This window comes from Chiloscyllium plagiosum, chromosome 4, assembly GCF_004010195.1.
Source record: "Chiloscyllium plagiosum isolate BGI_BamShark_2017 chromosome 4, ASM401019v2, whole genome shotgun sequence".
NCBI lineage: Eukaryota > Metazoa > Chordata > Chondrichthyes > Orectolobiformes > Hemiscylliidae > Chiloscyllium > Chiloscyllium plagiosum.
The window spans coordinates 71,371,924-71,390,265 of record NC_057713.1 but is presented as its reverse complement, the minus strand read 5'-3'; the positions used below and the strand labels follow the sequence as shown (position 1 = coordinate 71,390,265).

The 18,342-nt window shown below is 42.2% G+C and overlaps 1 protein-coding gene across 2 annotated transcripts in view; it reads right to left on the bottom strand.

Annotated features, from left to right (window-relative positions):
- The window catches only part of zfpm2a (zinc finger protein, FOG family member 2a), a 939,997-nt gene that overhangs the window by 591,196 nt on the left and 330,459 nt on the right, over nucleotides 1–18,342 (bottom strand). For both annotated transcript variants that reach the window (XM_043688412.1, XM_043688413.1), the window contains exon 3: nucleotides 17,758–17,847. In XM_043688412.1, coding sequence (XP_043544347.1) covers nucleotides 17,758–17,847 — 90 coding nt within the window. The remainder of the gene's footprint in view (nucleotides 1–17,757; nucleotides 17,848–18,342) is intronic.

The window sequence follows — 18,342 nt, the reverse complement described above, 5'->3', positions numbered from 1 at the left end:
TTACAAGGATGTTGCCAGGGTTGGAGGATCTGAGCTACAGGGAGAGGTTGAACAAGCTGGGGCTATTTTCCCTGGAACATCGGAGGCTGAGGGGTGACCTTATAGAGGTTTAAAAAATTATGAGGGGCATGGATAGGATAAATAGACCAAGTCTTTTCCCTGGGGTGGGGGAGTCCAGAACTAGTTTTTGGGTGAGAGGGGAAAGATATAAAAGAAACCTAAGGGGCAACGTTTTCACGCAGAGGGTGGTTCGTGTATGAAATGAGTTGCCAGACAATGTGGTAGAGACTGGTACAATTGCAACATTTAAGAGGCATTTGGATGGGTATATGAATAGGAAGGGTTTGGAGGGATATGGGCCAGGTGCTGGCAGGTAGGACTAGATTGGGTTGGGATATCTTGTCGGCATGGACGGGTTGGACCGAAGGGTCTGTTTCCATGCTGTACATCTCTCTGACTCTATGACTCTATAATTCTTGGGAGGAGCACATTGCCAAGCTGAAGCAGAAACTGGTCTTTTAGGAGCACCGCTCCCTCTCCATTGCAGGGAAAAACCTGGTCCACAGGTATCAGGCACTTTCTTTGTTGTTGTACATAGTGCAGGTTTGGCCCATTCTCCAAAACTGCACCGTTTCAGTCACCCCAGCCATCTTCCACTTGATCTGGAGATCTAAGATAGACAATGTCTGCAAGGATCTGAGTTTCAGACTCTGCAGAACATCCGAGGGGAAGTTATCTTGCTGCTATGTTCCAGGCAGTCACACTTGACCTCTTAAATATTTCAATTTTGGTCAATGGTCAGGGACAAGATAGTGGCAATAACAAGTAAGACACGTTGAGCGATCCTGAATGTAGCACTATAGCACTCAGCTCTTGACCATGACCAACTGGCATTCCTCTACCACACCCCCACCCCCACCCCCACTCCCCCTTTATGGGTGTGAAAATTGATCCCTGTACTATGGTCCAGGAAGCCATTGAAGTGGAAGGAGGACAAAGAACAGTGATACGGTAGGGCATTCTATAATTAGGGGGGGCAGATAGCAGGACTTTGTGAGCAGGACTGAGAGTCTGGAATGTATTGCCTACTTCGTGCCAAGCTGAAGGACACCTTGCGTTAGCTTGAAAAGGTTCCAGTTTTTGTGGTCTGTATTAGCACCAGCAACATAGACAACAGCTATATCAGGAATTAGGAGCAAAATCTTTAAAAAACTGACCTCAAAAGCTGTAATCTCTAGATTATTACCTGAGCTACATAAAGACTGGAAAAGCGATAAGATGATTAGGAAAGTAAACATGTGGCTAAAGGAGTGGTGGGAGAAAGAGGGGTTCCATTTCATGGGTCACTGGCATTGGGATAGGAAGGAACTCTACCTTTGAAACAATCTGTGACTGGGATCCTAGCAGACAGGTTAAATAGGGTGGTCACAAGGATATTAAAATTGTTAAAGTTTGGGCAGGTCTCAGGAGAGGTTAAAGATCCCAGAACACATAACAGGACAAAGAGTGTCAGGAATTTAACTTCAGGCAAAACAGATCAGGGGTCAACTATGAGAAGGGAACAGTCAACACACGGCTGAGGGTGCTGTACTTAAATGCATGATTGAAATATTATAGGCCTAACAGAGACATGGTCACAAGAGGATTAGGGCTGGGAACTAAATATCCAAGGAATCACTCTATTGAAAGGAAAGGTGGATGGACAGAGGGGCAACGTTAACTTGTTAAGAGGAAAGTAAGCAATATAGGGTCAGAAGATGTAGAATCTGTGTCGGTAAAGTTAAGGAACTACAAAGAAAAAATGATCCTGATGTGAGTTGTGCACAGGCCCGTTACCAGTGGTCAGAATTTGGGCAGAAAATAAATCAAAAGATAGAAAACCATGAAAGAAAGGCATTATGACAAAAAAATCATGGGGAACTTCAATATGCAGGTGGACTGGAAAAATCAGGCCGTTAGTAGGCTCAAGGAAAGGAATTTGTAAAATATCTGTGAGATGTGAAGGAACATAAATTTAAGGTGAAGGGTAGAAGGTATAGGGGGGATGTCAGGGGTAGGTTCTTTACCCAGAGAGTGGTGGGGGCATGGAATGCACTGCCTGTGGGAGTGGCAGAGTCAGGATCATTGGTGACCTTTAAGCGGCAATTGGATAGGTACATGGATGGGTGCTTAAGCTAGGACAAATGTTTGGCACAACATCGTGGGCCAAAGGGCCTGTATTGTTCTATGTTCTATGTGTTTTTGAAGCAGCTTGTGGTAGAGCCAGCTAAGGAACAGGCATTTTGGTGATGTGATATGTAGCAGACTTGATTCAGCAGATTAATGTGAAGGAACACCTAATATGATAGAATTCACCCTGTCGTTTGAGAGGAAACAGCTGGAATTAGATGTAACAGAATTATAATTGAGTAAAAATAACTAAAAGACATATGAGAGGAGCTAATTGGAAGGGAAGACTAGCAGGGAAGATGGTGGAGCAGCAATGTCAGGGGTTTCTGAGGGAAATGGGCAGCACGGTGGCACAGTGGTTAGCACTGCTGCCTCACAGCACCAGAGACCTGGGTTCAATTCCGGCCTCAGGTGACTGACTGTGTGGAGTTTGCACATTCTCTCTGTGTCTGCGTGGGTTTCCTCCGGGTGCTCCGGGTTCCTCCCACAGTGCAAAAATGTGTAGGTCAGGTGAATTGGCCATCCTAAATTGCCCATAGTGTTAGGTGCAGGGGTAAATGTAGGGGTGGGTATGGGTGGGTTGCGCTTTGGAGGGTCAATGTGGACTTGTTGGCCGAAGGGCCTGTTTCCACACTGTAAGTAATCTAATCTAATCTAAATCGGGAGGCACAGCAGAAATTCATCCCAAGGAAGACAAAGGAATTCAGGGACAGCATAACAGCAAAATAAAAAGCATACAATGCGGTGAATATTTGAGGGGAACTTAGGGGATTGGGAAGCCTTTTAAAATTAACAGTGGCAACTAAAGAAGCAATAACGGGTTAAAAGATGAAATATGGAGGTAAGCTGCAAGGTTTGTGAAGGTTTGTAGCTCAGGTTGAGGTTTAGGGTGTAGGTTTGCTCCCTGAGCTGTAGGTTTGATATCCAGACATTTCATTACCTGGCTAGGTAACATCATCAGTGGCAACCTCCAAGTGAAGCGAAGCTATTGTCTCCTGCTTTCTATTTATATGTTTGTCCTGGATGGGGTTCCTGGGGTTTGTGGTGATGTCATTTCCTGTTCATTTTCTGATCGGTTGATAGATGGTATCGAGATCCACGTGTTTGTTTATGGCGTTGTTGGAGTGCCAAGTCTCTAGGAATTCTCTGGCATGTCTTTGCTTAGCCTGTCCCAGATAGATGTGTTGTCCCAGTCGAAATGGTGGTTTTTTTCATCCGTGTGTGTGGAGGTAAGGCAGCTAGTAATATAAAGGAAGATTGCAAGAGTTTTTTTAGATAGCTAAAAGGTAAGAAGGATGTCAGAGTGGGCATTAGACCACTGGAAAATGAGGTTGGAATTACAATTCTGTTACATTGGAGGGAAAAATGGCAGAGGAGTTGAATAGTACTTTCCATTGGTCTTCATAGTGGATTATACCAGGAGCATTCCAGAACTTCAAGAGAGTGAAGGGGTAGAGGGGAATGTAGTGGTCATTGCCAAGGAGAAGGTGCTGGCGATGTCTGAAGGTGGATATGTCATCCAGACCAGATGGACTACACCCCGAGGTTCTAAAGAAGATTGCTAAGGAGATTGTCAATGCATTGGTGGTGATCTTTCAGAAGTCACTCAGGGTGTCAGAGGACTGGAAAATGGTTAAAATAGCATGCCTATTTAAGAATGGAGGAGAAACAGAAGTTGGGAATATATTGGTCGTTGGCCTGACCTCAGATGTTGGTGAGATTTTAGAGTTTATTATTAAGAGTGAGATTGTGGTGTAGTTGGAAGTGCATGGTAAAATAGGGCTGAGTCAGCACAACTTCATGCCTGACAAATCTATTAGAATTCTCTGAGGAGATAACAAGCAAGCCAACAAAGGAAAGCCTAAATATGTGATCTATTTAAAGTTCCAGAAGGCCTTTGACAAGCTGCTACACAGGAGTCTGCGACATAAGATAAGAGCCCATGACGTTAGGGATAAGGTACTTCCACAGATAGCGGATTGGCTGACTGCAAGTCAGAGGGTAGGGATAAAGGGATCTTTTCCAGAATGGCAGCCAGTGACTATTGGAGTTCAATAAGGGGTCTGTGATGGGACCACAATTATTCACATTATACATTAACGATCCAGATGAAGTTACTGAGGGCATTGTTGCTAAATTTTCAGATGACACAAAAATGGGTGGAAGGATAAGTACTGTTGAGGAAGTGGGGAGACTGAAAAAGGATTCGGACAGGTTTGGAGGGTGGGGAAAGAAGTGGCAGATGGAATTCCATGTGGAAAAGTGTAAAGTAATGCACTTTAGTCGGAAGAATAGAGGGATGGACTATTTTCTAAATGGAGAAAAGGCTTCAGAAATCTGAAGCACAAAGGGACTTGGGAGTCCTAGGTTAGGATTCTCTTAAGTTCAGTTGCCTGTTAGAAAGACAAATGCAATATTAACATTTATTTTAAGAGGGCCAGAATACAAGAGCATGGAGGTATTGCTGAGGCTGTATCAAGCTCTGGTCAGCTTGCATTTGGAATATTGAGAGCAGTGATGTGCGCCATATGTAAGGAAGGATGTGTTGGCCTTAGACCTTACCCAGAGGAGGTTCACAAGAATGATCCTGGGTATGAAAGATTTGTCATTTGTGAAGTGGTTGATGATTCTGGGCCTATACTCTGGAGTTTCAAAGGATAAGGGGGTTATCTGATTAAAACTTACAGAATACTGAGAGGACTGGGTAGAGTGGATGGGGAGTCGATTGGCAGGAGAGACGAGCAGGACCGGAGGCCACAGCCTCAGGATGAAAGGACAACCTGTTAAAACTGAGATGAGAAGGAATTTCCTTCGGCAGTGGATGGTGAATCTCAGAGTCATAAAGTCATACAGCATAGAAGCAGGCCCTTTGGCCCACCGTATCTGTACTGACCAACAAAAACTAAACTACACTAATCTCATATACCTACCTTTGGTCCATAGCCTACTACGACATGGCATTTTAAGTACGCATCCAGATGCTTCTTAAATGTTGTAAGAGTATCTGCCTCCATCATTCTCTCACATTGCACTTTTATTTGTTGATCATCCTCTGGGTGAAAAAAAATTATTTCTCAGATCTCCTTTCAATCATTTACTCCCTACCTTAAACTTATGCCCTCTGGTCTTCGACACATATGTCACGGGGAAGAAATTCTCATAATCTACTCTGCTTGTACCTCTCCCAATTTAGTAATCTCAACCAATTCTCTCTCAGCCTCCTCTGCCCCAAGCAAAACAAAACCTGCCTATCTAGTCTCTCCTAATGATTGAGGCTTTTCATCTGAGGGAACATCCTGGTGAATCTCCTGTGCACCTTCTCCAGTGCTTCTGGTGAGTGTGGCGACCTGAACTGTGTATTCCATCTGTGACCTAACAAATCTGTGGAATGCATTACTATGGAAGGCTGTGGACTCCAAGTCACTGTATGTCTTTAAAATAGAGATACGTAGGTCTTGATTAGTAAAAGCAAGGGGGAAAAGGAAGGAGAATAGATTTGAGAAACATATCAGTCATGATCCAATGGTAGAGCAGACCTGTTGGGCTAAATGGCTTCATTCTGCTTCTATATCTTATCCCATACTTTATCTCATTAACCAGTGAATCCACAAGATCTTCAGGTCCTACACTGTGATCCTGTACTTCACCTCATTAAATATTGAATCACAAAGTTTATTTCTGTGCCCAACCTGCATTCCCTTACTGCATTCTCATTATTCAGTGAAGCAATATCTGTGTTCCAGTGATGAGACAGTTATACCCAACTGCAACTAACTAACCAGTGAATCACAGGCTTATTACCATGAATCCATAGACTGTGTTCCAGTATCCAGTATATGTTTCCTTACTGTATCTCATCGAGTTCAACCTGGATAAATGCGAAATGATTCATTTTGAATGGTTGAATTTGAATGCTGAATGCAGGGCTAAAGACAGGATTCTTAGCCCTGCGTTCAGTGTGAAAGAACAGTGGGATCTTGGGGTCCACGTACATAGATCCCTCAAAGTTGCCACCCAAGTTGGTAAGGTTGTTAAGAAGGCGTATGGTGTTTTGGCTTTCATTAACAGGGGAATTGAGTTTAACAGCTGCAAGGCTTTGCTGCAGCTCTATAAAATCCTGGTTAGACCACACTTGGAATATTGTGTCCAGTTTTGGTCATCTCATTATAGGTAGGATGTAGATGTATTAAACAAGATGCAGAGGAGATTTACCAGGATGCTGCCTGGATTGGAGGAGTTGTCTTATGAAGAGAGGTTGGGTGAGCTAGGGCTTTTAACACTGAAGAGAAGAAAGAAGAGAGGTGACTTGATAGAGGTGTAAAAAGTAATGACAGGCATAGGTAGAGTAGATAGCCAGAGACTTTTCCCAGGTCAGAAATGGCTGACACACGGGGTCATAATTTTAAGGTGATTGGAGGACTGTATAGGAGACATGTTGGAGGTTGGTTCTTTATGCAGAGCATGAAATGCACTGCCAGCAGCTGTAGTAGAGTCAGAGAAGTTAGGGACATTTAAACAATTGGTGAACAAGCATATGGACAGCAGTAAATTGAGAGGTGTGTAGGTTAGTTGCTTTTAGATTAAGATAAATGCTCGGCACAACATCGTAGGCTGAAGGGCCTGTACTGTGCTGTACTGTTCTATATTCAATGAAACAGTGAATCACAGACTGTGTCTCTGTGCCCAGACTGTGTTCTCATAGGTATCTCATTAACCAATGAATTCAGTGTGTTTCAATGTCCAGACTGTGATGTGATACTGTATCTCATTTATCAGTGAATCCACAGTGTTCTAGTGCCCAGACTGTGAATCCATCCTACAATTCATTAATTAAATCAAAGAAACTTTAGACAAAAATCTCATATTCTTTATTTATATGGAGGAGGGGAAATTCGTTCCTAGACATCTTATAGGAAGGATGCATCACGTCTGCTCTCTTGCTTTGATGCCATGACTTATGTGATTACAATTTTTAATACATTAGTGTTGTGCATCGGTGACATATGCAATCATACACCAGGAGATGTCTGTCTGTGGGGAAACCAACTATCAGCAGACAATGCTGCAGCTATGGTGAAGGGCTCTTTATGATGGCCACATTTGCCTGCTCGATTTCATTGCCATTAATATGAGTCTTGAGACTTATTAAACAATTATGTTTATTTCAAAATTAATTGTCATTTGTCATAAGTAAGTAATGAGTAAAAGTTACATTAGTGCAGCTAAAATAAATAAAATAATTAAAATATGTCCTGACGTATGTGCTTTGAAAATGTAAGAAGTTGGCTGAGAAGTGGCAGAAATGGCTCCACAGACAGACAAAGTACCAAGGCAACAAGGTAACCTTGTGGAGAAAAATGATACAGTGCAGTTTGTGGGTCATTGGAGTGGACGCATCTACTCAATAGCAAGGAAAGAACAAGGATGGCTTAATATATGTCACTGTGTTCTCACTGTGGCAGGAAAAGATGACACTGGCGCAAACACTGTCCTGCCAAAAACGTAGAATGCCATTTCCGTAAAAGGAGGGCAGTTTCAAAGTTGCCCGCCTCAATTAAAAGAGAAACCCTTTAAAGCTAGTAGCATTAATAAAAGATGTAAAAGATACTTAATTATCATTTCTGAAAGAATTTACAGGAATGATAGATAATTAAACCTCAAATTACGCGCTGGAATTAAGAGCTTTAGGTCTTTCTGACACAAAATCGAAGGCAAGACTTCCTCCAGACATCAGCTATACAACTTCATGGTCCAGAAGGCATACAACACAAAGCCAAGGGAGGAGTAACAGCTACACTTCAGCATAAACCAGGGAAGATTACAGGAAATTTGTATATGATCGAGAAAATCAAGATTATTCACTTTGAAGGAGAAGACCTAGTACAAATTTACAACTCACACATGAGGTAGAGGAATTGACAGCAGAAGACAAAGCAACATCACTCTGAACAAAATTTCCACAACTACTTTGAAATCCTGGGAAGCTGGAAAGAGCTTATTCCATCATATTAGGCTGTTCACCTCAAGGAAAAATCCTCACTCACTTTTACAGAAGTTGATGAAGAAATCAAATCAATGTTACACAAAATAACTACCTCATCAACAAATTGTTTTTCAGACATGGTTCCAGTTTTGAAACTAAATAGGTCACATTGAATTTGTGTGGATCTCAAACAGTTAACTCAAGCTACTGAAGCATGACTCAGCTAGTGGCGTGTGTGGCTGAAAGTTTGGCAGACCAGAAAATAGCTCTATTTTTACAAAGCTCTTCTCAAATATTGGATGTTTGGCAATTTTTCTTGCATGCAGATTTGAAATTGTGTACACAATTCATCATACCATTTTGCACATTCTGTTATAATTTACTATGTTTAGGTATTACTTCAGCATTACAACTTGAGAACATTAAAAGTATTCTTGATTGATTGACCAACAGGACTCCACTCAGGATTTCAAGATGGTGCTGAAGAGTGGCAAATCTTTGCCAGCTGTCTATAGAAGATCTTATTTTTACATATCTTACAATCCTTCTGTTCTTCTAAACCTCAATTCTAAGTCTATCAGAAATAGTAACAATGTTCTCTTCAATTTACTTTTATGTTTGAAGATACTCTGACTGATGTGACCTGGTTACTGACCCCGCAATGATGCCAGAGGCCAATCTAAAAGGATCAGAGGCCTTCCACTTAGTAGCAGAACCAAGGCCTGACCAGCATAGGCGCAAGACCTGACCCAGTGACCTAACATCAAGAAGGCCTGTCCAAATTGAACAGACCCCCAGAATGCTCAGGACCACATCAGGAGTACACACACACCTTCCAGAGCAACAGACTTCCCTCACAGGATCGACTAGTTGCAGCCACCTATCCAGGAAACATGGGAGATGCACTGGACTTTAGGTGAGACTGAAACTGCAGGGTTTCAAGGCTCCCCTCCTCAGTGTACTCCTGCCAAACATCCAAATCATTGAAAACACGATGGATGACCCTAGAGCTAGACCATCGCATCTCTGGTGGTGGGGTCCATTTGTAGGTATCAGTAATGGCGGAGAATGATACTGTCCTTTTTGTGGTTAGAGGGGTGGGGCTCGAGGGCAGAGGTGCGGGAAGTGGAGGAGATGTGCTGGAGGGCATCATCGACCACACTGGAGGGGAAATTGTGGTCTTTGAAGGAGGAGGCCATCTGGTGTGTTCTATGGTGGAATTATCCTCCTGGAAGCAGATGTGGTGGAGGCAGAGGAATTGAGAATAAGGGATAGCATTTTTACAGGAGGCAGGGTGGGAGGAGGTGTAGTCCAGGTAGCTGTGGTAATCATTGGGTTTGTAGAAGATGTCCGTGTTGTGTCAGTCACAGTTAATGGAGATGGAAAGGTCCAGAAAGGGGAGGGAGGTGTCCGAGATGGTCCAGGTGAACTTAAGGTCGGAGTGGAATGTATTGGTGAAATTGATGAACTCTTCAATTCCTCGTGAGAGCATGAGGTGGTGCCAATGCAGTCATTAATTCCTTCAAAACAAGTCCATTTGGGTCTTGGAGAAAGGTATCCACAAAGGGAAGGGATTCTTTTTTTTCTCAATTATCCATGTTGTGATCAACCAAAGGTGGGAAACAAAAGAGAGCCAGTTCATCCCCTCAGTTTAATGATTTGAAACCACAGCAAATGGCAGAAACTCACTCAGAGTCTGGGAGCAGTAAAGGTACCACTGGCCCTACAGCAAGTCACGGGATTTCCTCTTGCAGCATCTTCCGAACCTACAAACATACTACCAGAAAGTTTGTGAGAAGATTTGTAGCTCGCGTGCTCATTGTTGTGGTTCTGTTCACCGAACTGGGAATTTGTGTTGCAGACATTTCGTCCCCTGTCTAGGTGACATCCTCAGTGCTTGGGAGCCTCCTGTGAAGCGCTTCTGTGATGTTTCCTCCGGCAATTTCTCTAAGTCTCATACATTCTTGCATTGGAATGAGATCAGTATTCCTTCACTGTTGTTGGGTCAAAATCTTGGAAGTTCTATCCAAAAGGCACTGTGTGTGTGCCTACATCCATGGACTGTAGTTGTTCAGAAGGTGACAAAACACCAATTTCTCAGAGTAATTAAGAATGGATAATAAGTGCTGACCGAGCCAACACCTTCACATTCTGTGAATAAATAAATGAAAATAAATTTCAAAAGAATTCTTTCATAGAACAAGTATTGGAATTTATGATCTCAATTGAAAGAATCTATAGCCACCGTGAAGTTGTCCAGCAAACTGAGTTGCAAGCAAATCAAGTGATAACAGATCAAAGAAAATACATGCAATCTGCCTAAATTACTACCACCCAGTGCCACTGACCTCCATAATCATGAAATGCTTCGAGAGGCTGGTCATGGATCAGATCAACTCTAGACTCCCAGCCTGCCTCAATCCCTGCAATTTGCCTACTGGCAAAACAGCTCCACAGTGGACATCATTCCTCTAGCCCTATACTCATCCCTGGAACACCTGGATAACAAGGATACCTATGTCAGACTTCTACTCTTGTCTACACCTCTGCCTTCAACACCATAATCCCTTCCAGACTTATCTCAAAACTCCAAGACTTAGGTCTCATGTCCATCCTCTGCAACTGGATCCTCAGCTTCCTGACCCACAGATTGCAATCAGTGAAGATAGGCAACTGCACCTCCTCCTCAATAACCCTCAACACTGGCACAAGGATGCATATTCAGACCCCTACTGTACTCCCTGTACACTAATGACTGAGGCCAAATTCTAAATGAATGCCCTCTGTAAGTTTGCTGACAATGTGGTAAGATGGATATCAAACAACTAGTCAGAATATAGGAAGGAGATAGAATGCTTGGTATCGTAATGTAATGATAACAATCTCTCTCCCAATGTCAGCAAAACAAAAGAACTGATCATTGACCTCACGAAGAAAGGAGGGGGACACACCCTCATCTACATGAACAGAGATGAAGTGGAGAGGGTTGAGAGTGTCAAGTTCCTAAGAGTGACAATAACCAACAATCGGTCCTGGACCTTCCACGTAGATGTGACAGTGAAGAAGGCACAATAATGCCTCTTCGTCCTCAGACTGCTTAGGAAGTTTGGCATGTCCACAAGAACTCTCACAAACTTTTACAGATGTTAACATAGAAAGCATCCAACTGGGTGCATAACAGTCTAGTATGACAATTTCTCTGCCCATGACCATAAAAAAACTACAGAAAATTGTGTGCACAGCCCAAACCATCACGGAAGCCAACCTCTTATCCATGGGCTCCATTTATACTGCTCATTGCTGCAGAAAGTTTGCCATAATCATCAAAGACCCCTCCCACCTCAGTAGTGTTCCCTTACAACCTCTTCTGTCAGGCAGAAGATACAGAGGCTTGAACACATGCACCAATAGGTTCAAGAATAGTTTATTCCCCTGCTATTAGTAGACTGCTGAATGGCTCTTTAACTTCAAATAACGTTGACCTTGCTGATGTTAATCTTGCTTTGTGCACCTCCTGTGTAGCTGTAATCTGTATGTCTCACTCTGTCTAAGCACCCGATGATCTGCATGTTCTCGTTTGCTTTGATTTACCTGTACTGCTCACAAGACAGAGTTTTTCACTGTACTTAGGCACGTGTGCATACAATAAATCAAATCAAGTCACTAGTTATGAAATGAATCATCAACATTAATTCAGTAGTAGAGGTTTATGACACTAAATTGAAACAACAAACACTGATTTTCTTCTTATGAACACACAAACATCTTTTCAAAAATTTAAAGAGCAGGACTTATTTTGACAGTTCCATTGAAAGCTGCTGTTGACAACTCCTCTTACACTACTGACAAATTTTTTTGACAGCTCTAATGAACTACAGAGTTCTGTGAATTTATGCACTTTCCATGCACATTTATGTGAACTTCTAGCAATCCCAAAGGACACCTGACCTCTTCCAAACGTGTACTGGAATATATCAAAAGAGCACATGGCCTGTACTTTAGAGTAGCCAGAGTATCAAACAAGTGCACTGTTCAAGTCTACTCCTTTCAGGTGTAATCTATGCACTTCATTCTTCAAACATCTTGGTCACCAAACTCACACAGCAGTGGAGGCAGCTGTTGATTTCTATCAGCATTTACTTCTGCAAAAAATATATATGTTTCTAATTCAGTCCATGAAAATAGTATGTCCTGGGTTCAGAGACAGACTTCAAATTTCTAGACCCGTTAACCATTTTCACCATGAAATTGTAGTGAAAATTCACAGCAAGGTATTTTGTAATATTTTAGTTATACTTTATCCAACCTCCTATTGTAATGCTGTATAATTCTAACAATTCTAGATTTTTTAAAATTTTCACCAGACTCTGAAAATTGCTCAATAGTTCTAACAAATTCCTTCTTTAACTTTATTGTTGGGGGTTCAATGACAGTCATATGCTCAGTCAAGATCTTTATAAGCAATACCCTGGCCTTAAAACAAAGTGACCTGTATGTTCTGGGAAGGGAATCAATAATAGAGGAAAGATTGAGGCCAGGGGAGGGAGCCTCTCCATTGAGACTTCTTGTGCCCGGGCCTTGACAAAAACTAACAGTAGAGTCTATTTTTAGGGGAGCTTGAACACCCAAGTCTTGGGGGTGGAGAGTGTAATATTATATTTTACTGATTACATTTGTAATCAATCAACCAAAATGTTCTTTAGTTGCAACATGGAGTGAAAGGCCAACATCTTCTCTAGGACAGGCAACTTAGACCACTATTTTTGGAATGTCCAGTCATGGTTCATGAAATAATTGCATAAATGCCAGTACCTCATTATCAAGTCACCCTTTATTTACATGTGGAAAGTCATTGACACTGATTCAGCTTCCACAAAACTAGTTGTCAGGGTGAACAGAATCTCTAACACTCCTGTTTATATCAGTCAGCTTGGGCTCCCTGACTGAAACAAATTAACAATCCAAACAGGGAACACATATACAAGAGGTACACCTGGCTGACCTCACTACAATCACTATTCCATCCCCATTCAGTCTGAAGAAGTAGGCCAGTACTTTTTTTGTAGCTCTTCCTGGGGTGTTTTAGCAGCTCATTTTCCTCCAATCCTGTCTCTGATACAGGCAGCATGTAACACACTGTAGTTCGTCTCTTGAGCCCACATCCTCTCAGAAGAAATTCATTCTTCTCTGCAAGCAGCAAAGGTGTCACAGTGGCGACATCTACCTTGGCCATCTCAGATTTTAAGGTATCTTCAACACTTGATGAACAGAGACAACCCATGGGTTGTGAAACAGTTGGAAAGGCAATCAAGCAGCCAGGCACATTTTGTTCCTGCATCTTGCAACTTTCATATGGTCCACTTTGTCCCCTGATGTAAACAGTCTGTCTGTTTAGCACGGTCTTGTGTCCAGGACTGGTGTTCCTGATGTCAATTCACCCTCCCCGCCAGGTCCAGCAAGATCAGATTTAACTTGGAGCGGAGTCTTCTCCTATCAGTAACTGAGCTGGAGCTATCCCAGTAGTTGCAAGAGGGGTGGTCCTTTAATCAAATAGAAACCAGGCCAGTTTGGTATCCAGTGAATCTATAGGCTGTGGCTTTAAACCTTCAAAGTTTGGACTGTTGTTTCTGCCAGACCATTGGATGAATAACAGTATGGAATTATCCTGATATGATGAATATCATTTGACTTTAGGAAATACTCAAATTCCCTGTCACCTGTGGTCAACACTTCTGGGAGTCCAAAGGTTTTGCAAAAGATGCATGCAGTTATTCTATCAACTTTCCAGCTTATGACAAATTCACTCTATGCATGTCCAGCCACTGTGAGTGAGCATCCACAATGACTAAGAACATTGAGCTGATTAAGGAACCTGCACAGTCAACATGTACTCGAGTCCAGGGTTTACCTGGCCATTACCATTAATGTGGAGGAGCTGCTGGCAGTAATTTTTGTCCTTACTGGCAATCTGGCACTGTCCCATCCAAATCTGGGCACCAGACATAACTTCTCACCAACAACTTCATTTTGAAAAATTTGGAAGACTGTGATGGAGTTCAGACAGCATATGGCAGTGACTTTCACTTGGGACAATCACTCTTGCTCCCCATAATGATTTGCCATTTTTCAATGTGATCTGGCTTCTCCAAGTCCAAAAACATTTCAGTTCTGGTTGTGACAGGCTTGGTTTCCCCAGTCACTACCAGCTGTTTTAGTTTTGGCAGGAAGGGATCTTGCCGTGATAAATGTCTGATATTATCAGTTATGATTGGAAGTATGTCCAGATAATTAAAAACCGTTACAAACTTTTCCAGTGGCAGTACCACTGGCAGGGTGGATCTGCCAATGGGAGGCGGTTCAATGCACCTGCATTTGCTACTTGGCCTGCAAGTGTTCCACTTAGTAACAGAGCTCACTGCTGAATTCGGCCTGAAGATATGGGCTCACTGCCTTGTCCTCTTTAAGTAGACCTAAAAGGGAGTTTTCATCTGTTTTTATTATAAATTTAGATCCATAAACATAATAGCGGAACTTCTTGACTGCAAATATGACTGCCAAACCTTCCTTCTTTCAGGGCGTATTTACATTCTGCATGAGTCAAATTCCTAGATGCAAACACTTTTGGGCATTTGCTCTCCATTGCAAATCTCCAACTAATACTACCTTGATGCCATATGGGGAGGCATCTCTTGTCAATACCAGAATTTGCTTGCGATCAGAGTGCCAACGCCTGAAAGGATCATTGCTGTTTCTTCACTTCACTGAAACCTATGCCATGGCTCCATGACCACTTTCAAGGTTGACCTTTTTTAAGAATTGATGCAACGGTGCCAGGATAGAGGCCAGGTTATGTATGAAATTTCCGTAATACCCTGTAGTTCACCAACCCAAACTAAGGTCTAAGCTCTATTGCAGGAAGTCAGGGTACCTTTAATTATCCTTACTTCATTTTCCAACAAGTGTAACCTGGTCTTGTCCACTCTGTAGCCTAGTTAGGTCACTTAGGTCACACATTTTTCCCTCATAAGGCATGTTCCCACCTCAGAGAAATGTCTAAGGACTATGTCCAAGTTCTGTAAGTGCACCTTATTGGTCTTCCCTGTGATCGGATTGTCTTATAGATGAATGGTGACCTGGGATAGACCTTGTAAAATATTCTCCATCACCTCCTGAAAAATTGCACAGGTTGAAAATACCCAAGATGGTAATCTTGTATATTGGCACAAACTCTTATGGTTATTAATTGTAGCATACTTCTGGCAAACCTCAGTTAACCGCAATCGCAAGCACGCATGGTTCATGTCCAGCTTGTGAAGGACACCTCCCCCTGACAACTTTTGTATAAATCCACAATGTGAGGGTTTAGCTATTTATCCAGCTGTGAAAAGCAGTTTATTGTTTGTTTAAATTCCCACAAAGGCGAACTGACCTGTTAGGTTTCACAATCGGTACGATCGGTGCTGCCCTTTCCACAAACTGGACTGGTTTAATGATTCCTTTGCTTTCCAGCCTTCTGATATCTGCTTCTACTTTTGGCAAATGGTGGGCCTTGCAGAATCATTGAATTGCTTCCTGGTCAACATGCAAGATTGGAGCAGGTCAGGCAGCATCCAAGGAGCAGGAGAATCGACGTTTCGGGCATGAGCCCTTCTTCAGGAATCAGGCTCATGCCCGAAACGTCAATTCGCCTGCTTTTTGGATGCTGTCTGACGTGCTGCGCTTTTCCAGCAACACATTTTCAGCTCTGATCTCCAGCATCTGCAGTCCTCACTTTCTCCTCAACATGCAAGATTGCCTTGGTTCCTTGGATAGTCCCTTGTCCTTCCTGGAAACCTTCTAAGTATTTAAGTGGGACTGGATGACCATTGAATTAGAAATTTATTTTGATTGGCTCTGATTTGGATTTTGCTAAGTAATTTAATTGTTCCAGATGTAAGCGGATTTTCCAGGGTGTGCACTATCCTGGATACAGTCCTATGAGTTTACTATTTAGGTTTAGTGGAACTCTTTTGCTGTCTTGAGTCCTCATACTTGCAGTGGCTTGCCAGCCTGGATCCTGAAGAAAATTTTAACCGCTTGGGCAATGCTTGGCTGTGGGCTGACCTATAGTCCCTCCATTAAGGATATCTCCTTAGTGAGGCTATGTATTTGCCTTCCCTCAGTTGATGTTCCCAAGCTGAGTCAGACTGGTGAGGGAATCCACTTCTATTGGAATGCCCTTGAACTCATATGCTCCTCTTGTGGATTTCCCAATGATAAAGCTAGTTGTAGTGCCTGCTTGATGTCCAGTTGGGCTTCATCTAGTAGGTGCTTTGCATGGTTATATTGTTAATCTCACATACCAAACAGTCTCTCAGCATTTCACTAAGGGTTAAACCAAAGTTATATGCCTCTGCCAGTCATTTTAATCTCACCAAAGATCCTGACATAGATTCCTCTGGTTCTTGAATTGCCAAGTAAAGCAATAACATCTCAGAATTATAGGAGGCTTAGAGTCATAATATTCCTGAACTAAAGGTGTCGACCCCTTAAAGGTTTTAGTATCTGTTGCCTCTGGGAAAGTTAAGCTCCTAATAACTGAAAAATCTGCAGGTCCGCACAAGCTATCAGGAGAATTACTCATTGTAATTTGCCTGGAAAAAATAATGCATTCTTTTCACATACTGGGCTGAGTCATTGATGGCAGAATCGAGCAAATCAAACTTCCCAACTAACAACATGATGCCAGAAATGTTTATTTAAACTCAAAGACAACTGTTGTGATTGAATTTCTTCAGTACCATTCTCATTGCTCCTGGAATAACTCCACAGAGAACATATCCCATCACAAAGTCACCCTTTATTTATACATAGAAAGTCCTTAACATTGATTCAGCTTCCTCAGAGCCAGTTCTCAGAGTGAACAGAATCTCTGACATTCCTATTTATATCTATCAGCCAGGGCTCCCTGATTGGACCAGATTAACAGCTCCAATCAGGAAACGAGTTTTCTATGATTTTCACCTGACTGACCTCATTAAAATCACTACAGTTCAGGGATCAGTAATCCCAAAGTCACAATCCTTGAACCACTCTTCCTGATGCCTATAAACTTTCCAAGGTTCTCTGATGTGTGCAAACATTCTTGGCCATATTTGTTGACTGACAATTTTGAGCAGGTCCAATGTGGGTTCTTTCTTGATGGGGCCCCAAAAACATTAGGATCAAATTGACGTAAATGTTAGAAGTTGGGTTGAATCATTAAGGTGCAGTTTAAAGAAAAAAAAGACCGATTTTCTTTCATGTACAGAGAGCCTTTGCAGGCTTGCTCAGACTCAGACATCTATTTTTACCCTGTTGGTAATTATGTTGACAAAAATACAGTTCCCCTCCTCAAATGAGGGCACCTCTGTTCTTACAATAGCACTTAAAGTACAAACATAGCATGTTATGTGACCTCCTATGTCTGCTACATATTATTACAATGATCAAAAACAAATTTCAATACAATCTTTTCTTTCCTCGATACAAATGGATACAAATAACGATCAGATCATCCCCCAAAGTTTCATTCAGAACAACAGCAAACAGAAATAAAAACAGATGGTGGAATGTTGAGGTAATACCTGGCCCATTCCAGTCTTCATGTTCCAAATTAGAACGCCCTGGCTTTTCTCCATCTGACTGTGCTGTTTCCCTAACGCCATCTTCATCACCTAAAAAACAAAACAACGTTCACAGTTGGCATCTATAGGTTCATAGTGAAAGCTTCCTCTCCAGAAAAAAGGACTAAAAGCTGTACAACTAAAGAACCATATAATAGAAGAGGCCTTTTGGCCCATTTTGTCTGCAATGACAAAACTAATCTATATCTATACTCATCCTAATTTCTAGCACCTTTAATGTAATGAAATTTTAAGTGCTCATCCAAGTACGTTTTAAAGGTTTCAAGGTTTCCTGACTTCACTACCTTGCAGGTAATGTATTTCAGACTCCCACCAGCCTCTGGGTAGAAAATGTTTTCCTCAACCCTACCAACCCCAAGCCTCCTGCTCTTCACCTTATAATTATGCCCTTTGTCATTGATTTTTCAACTAAAGGGAATAACTGATTTTATCCCCCTTATCAATGCCACTAATAATTTTATACACCTCTCTCAGGTCTCCCTTCAGCCTTCTCTTCTCCGAAGAAAACAACCTGAGCATATCCAG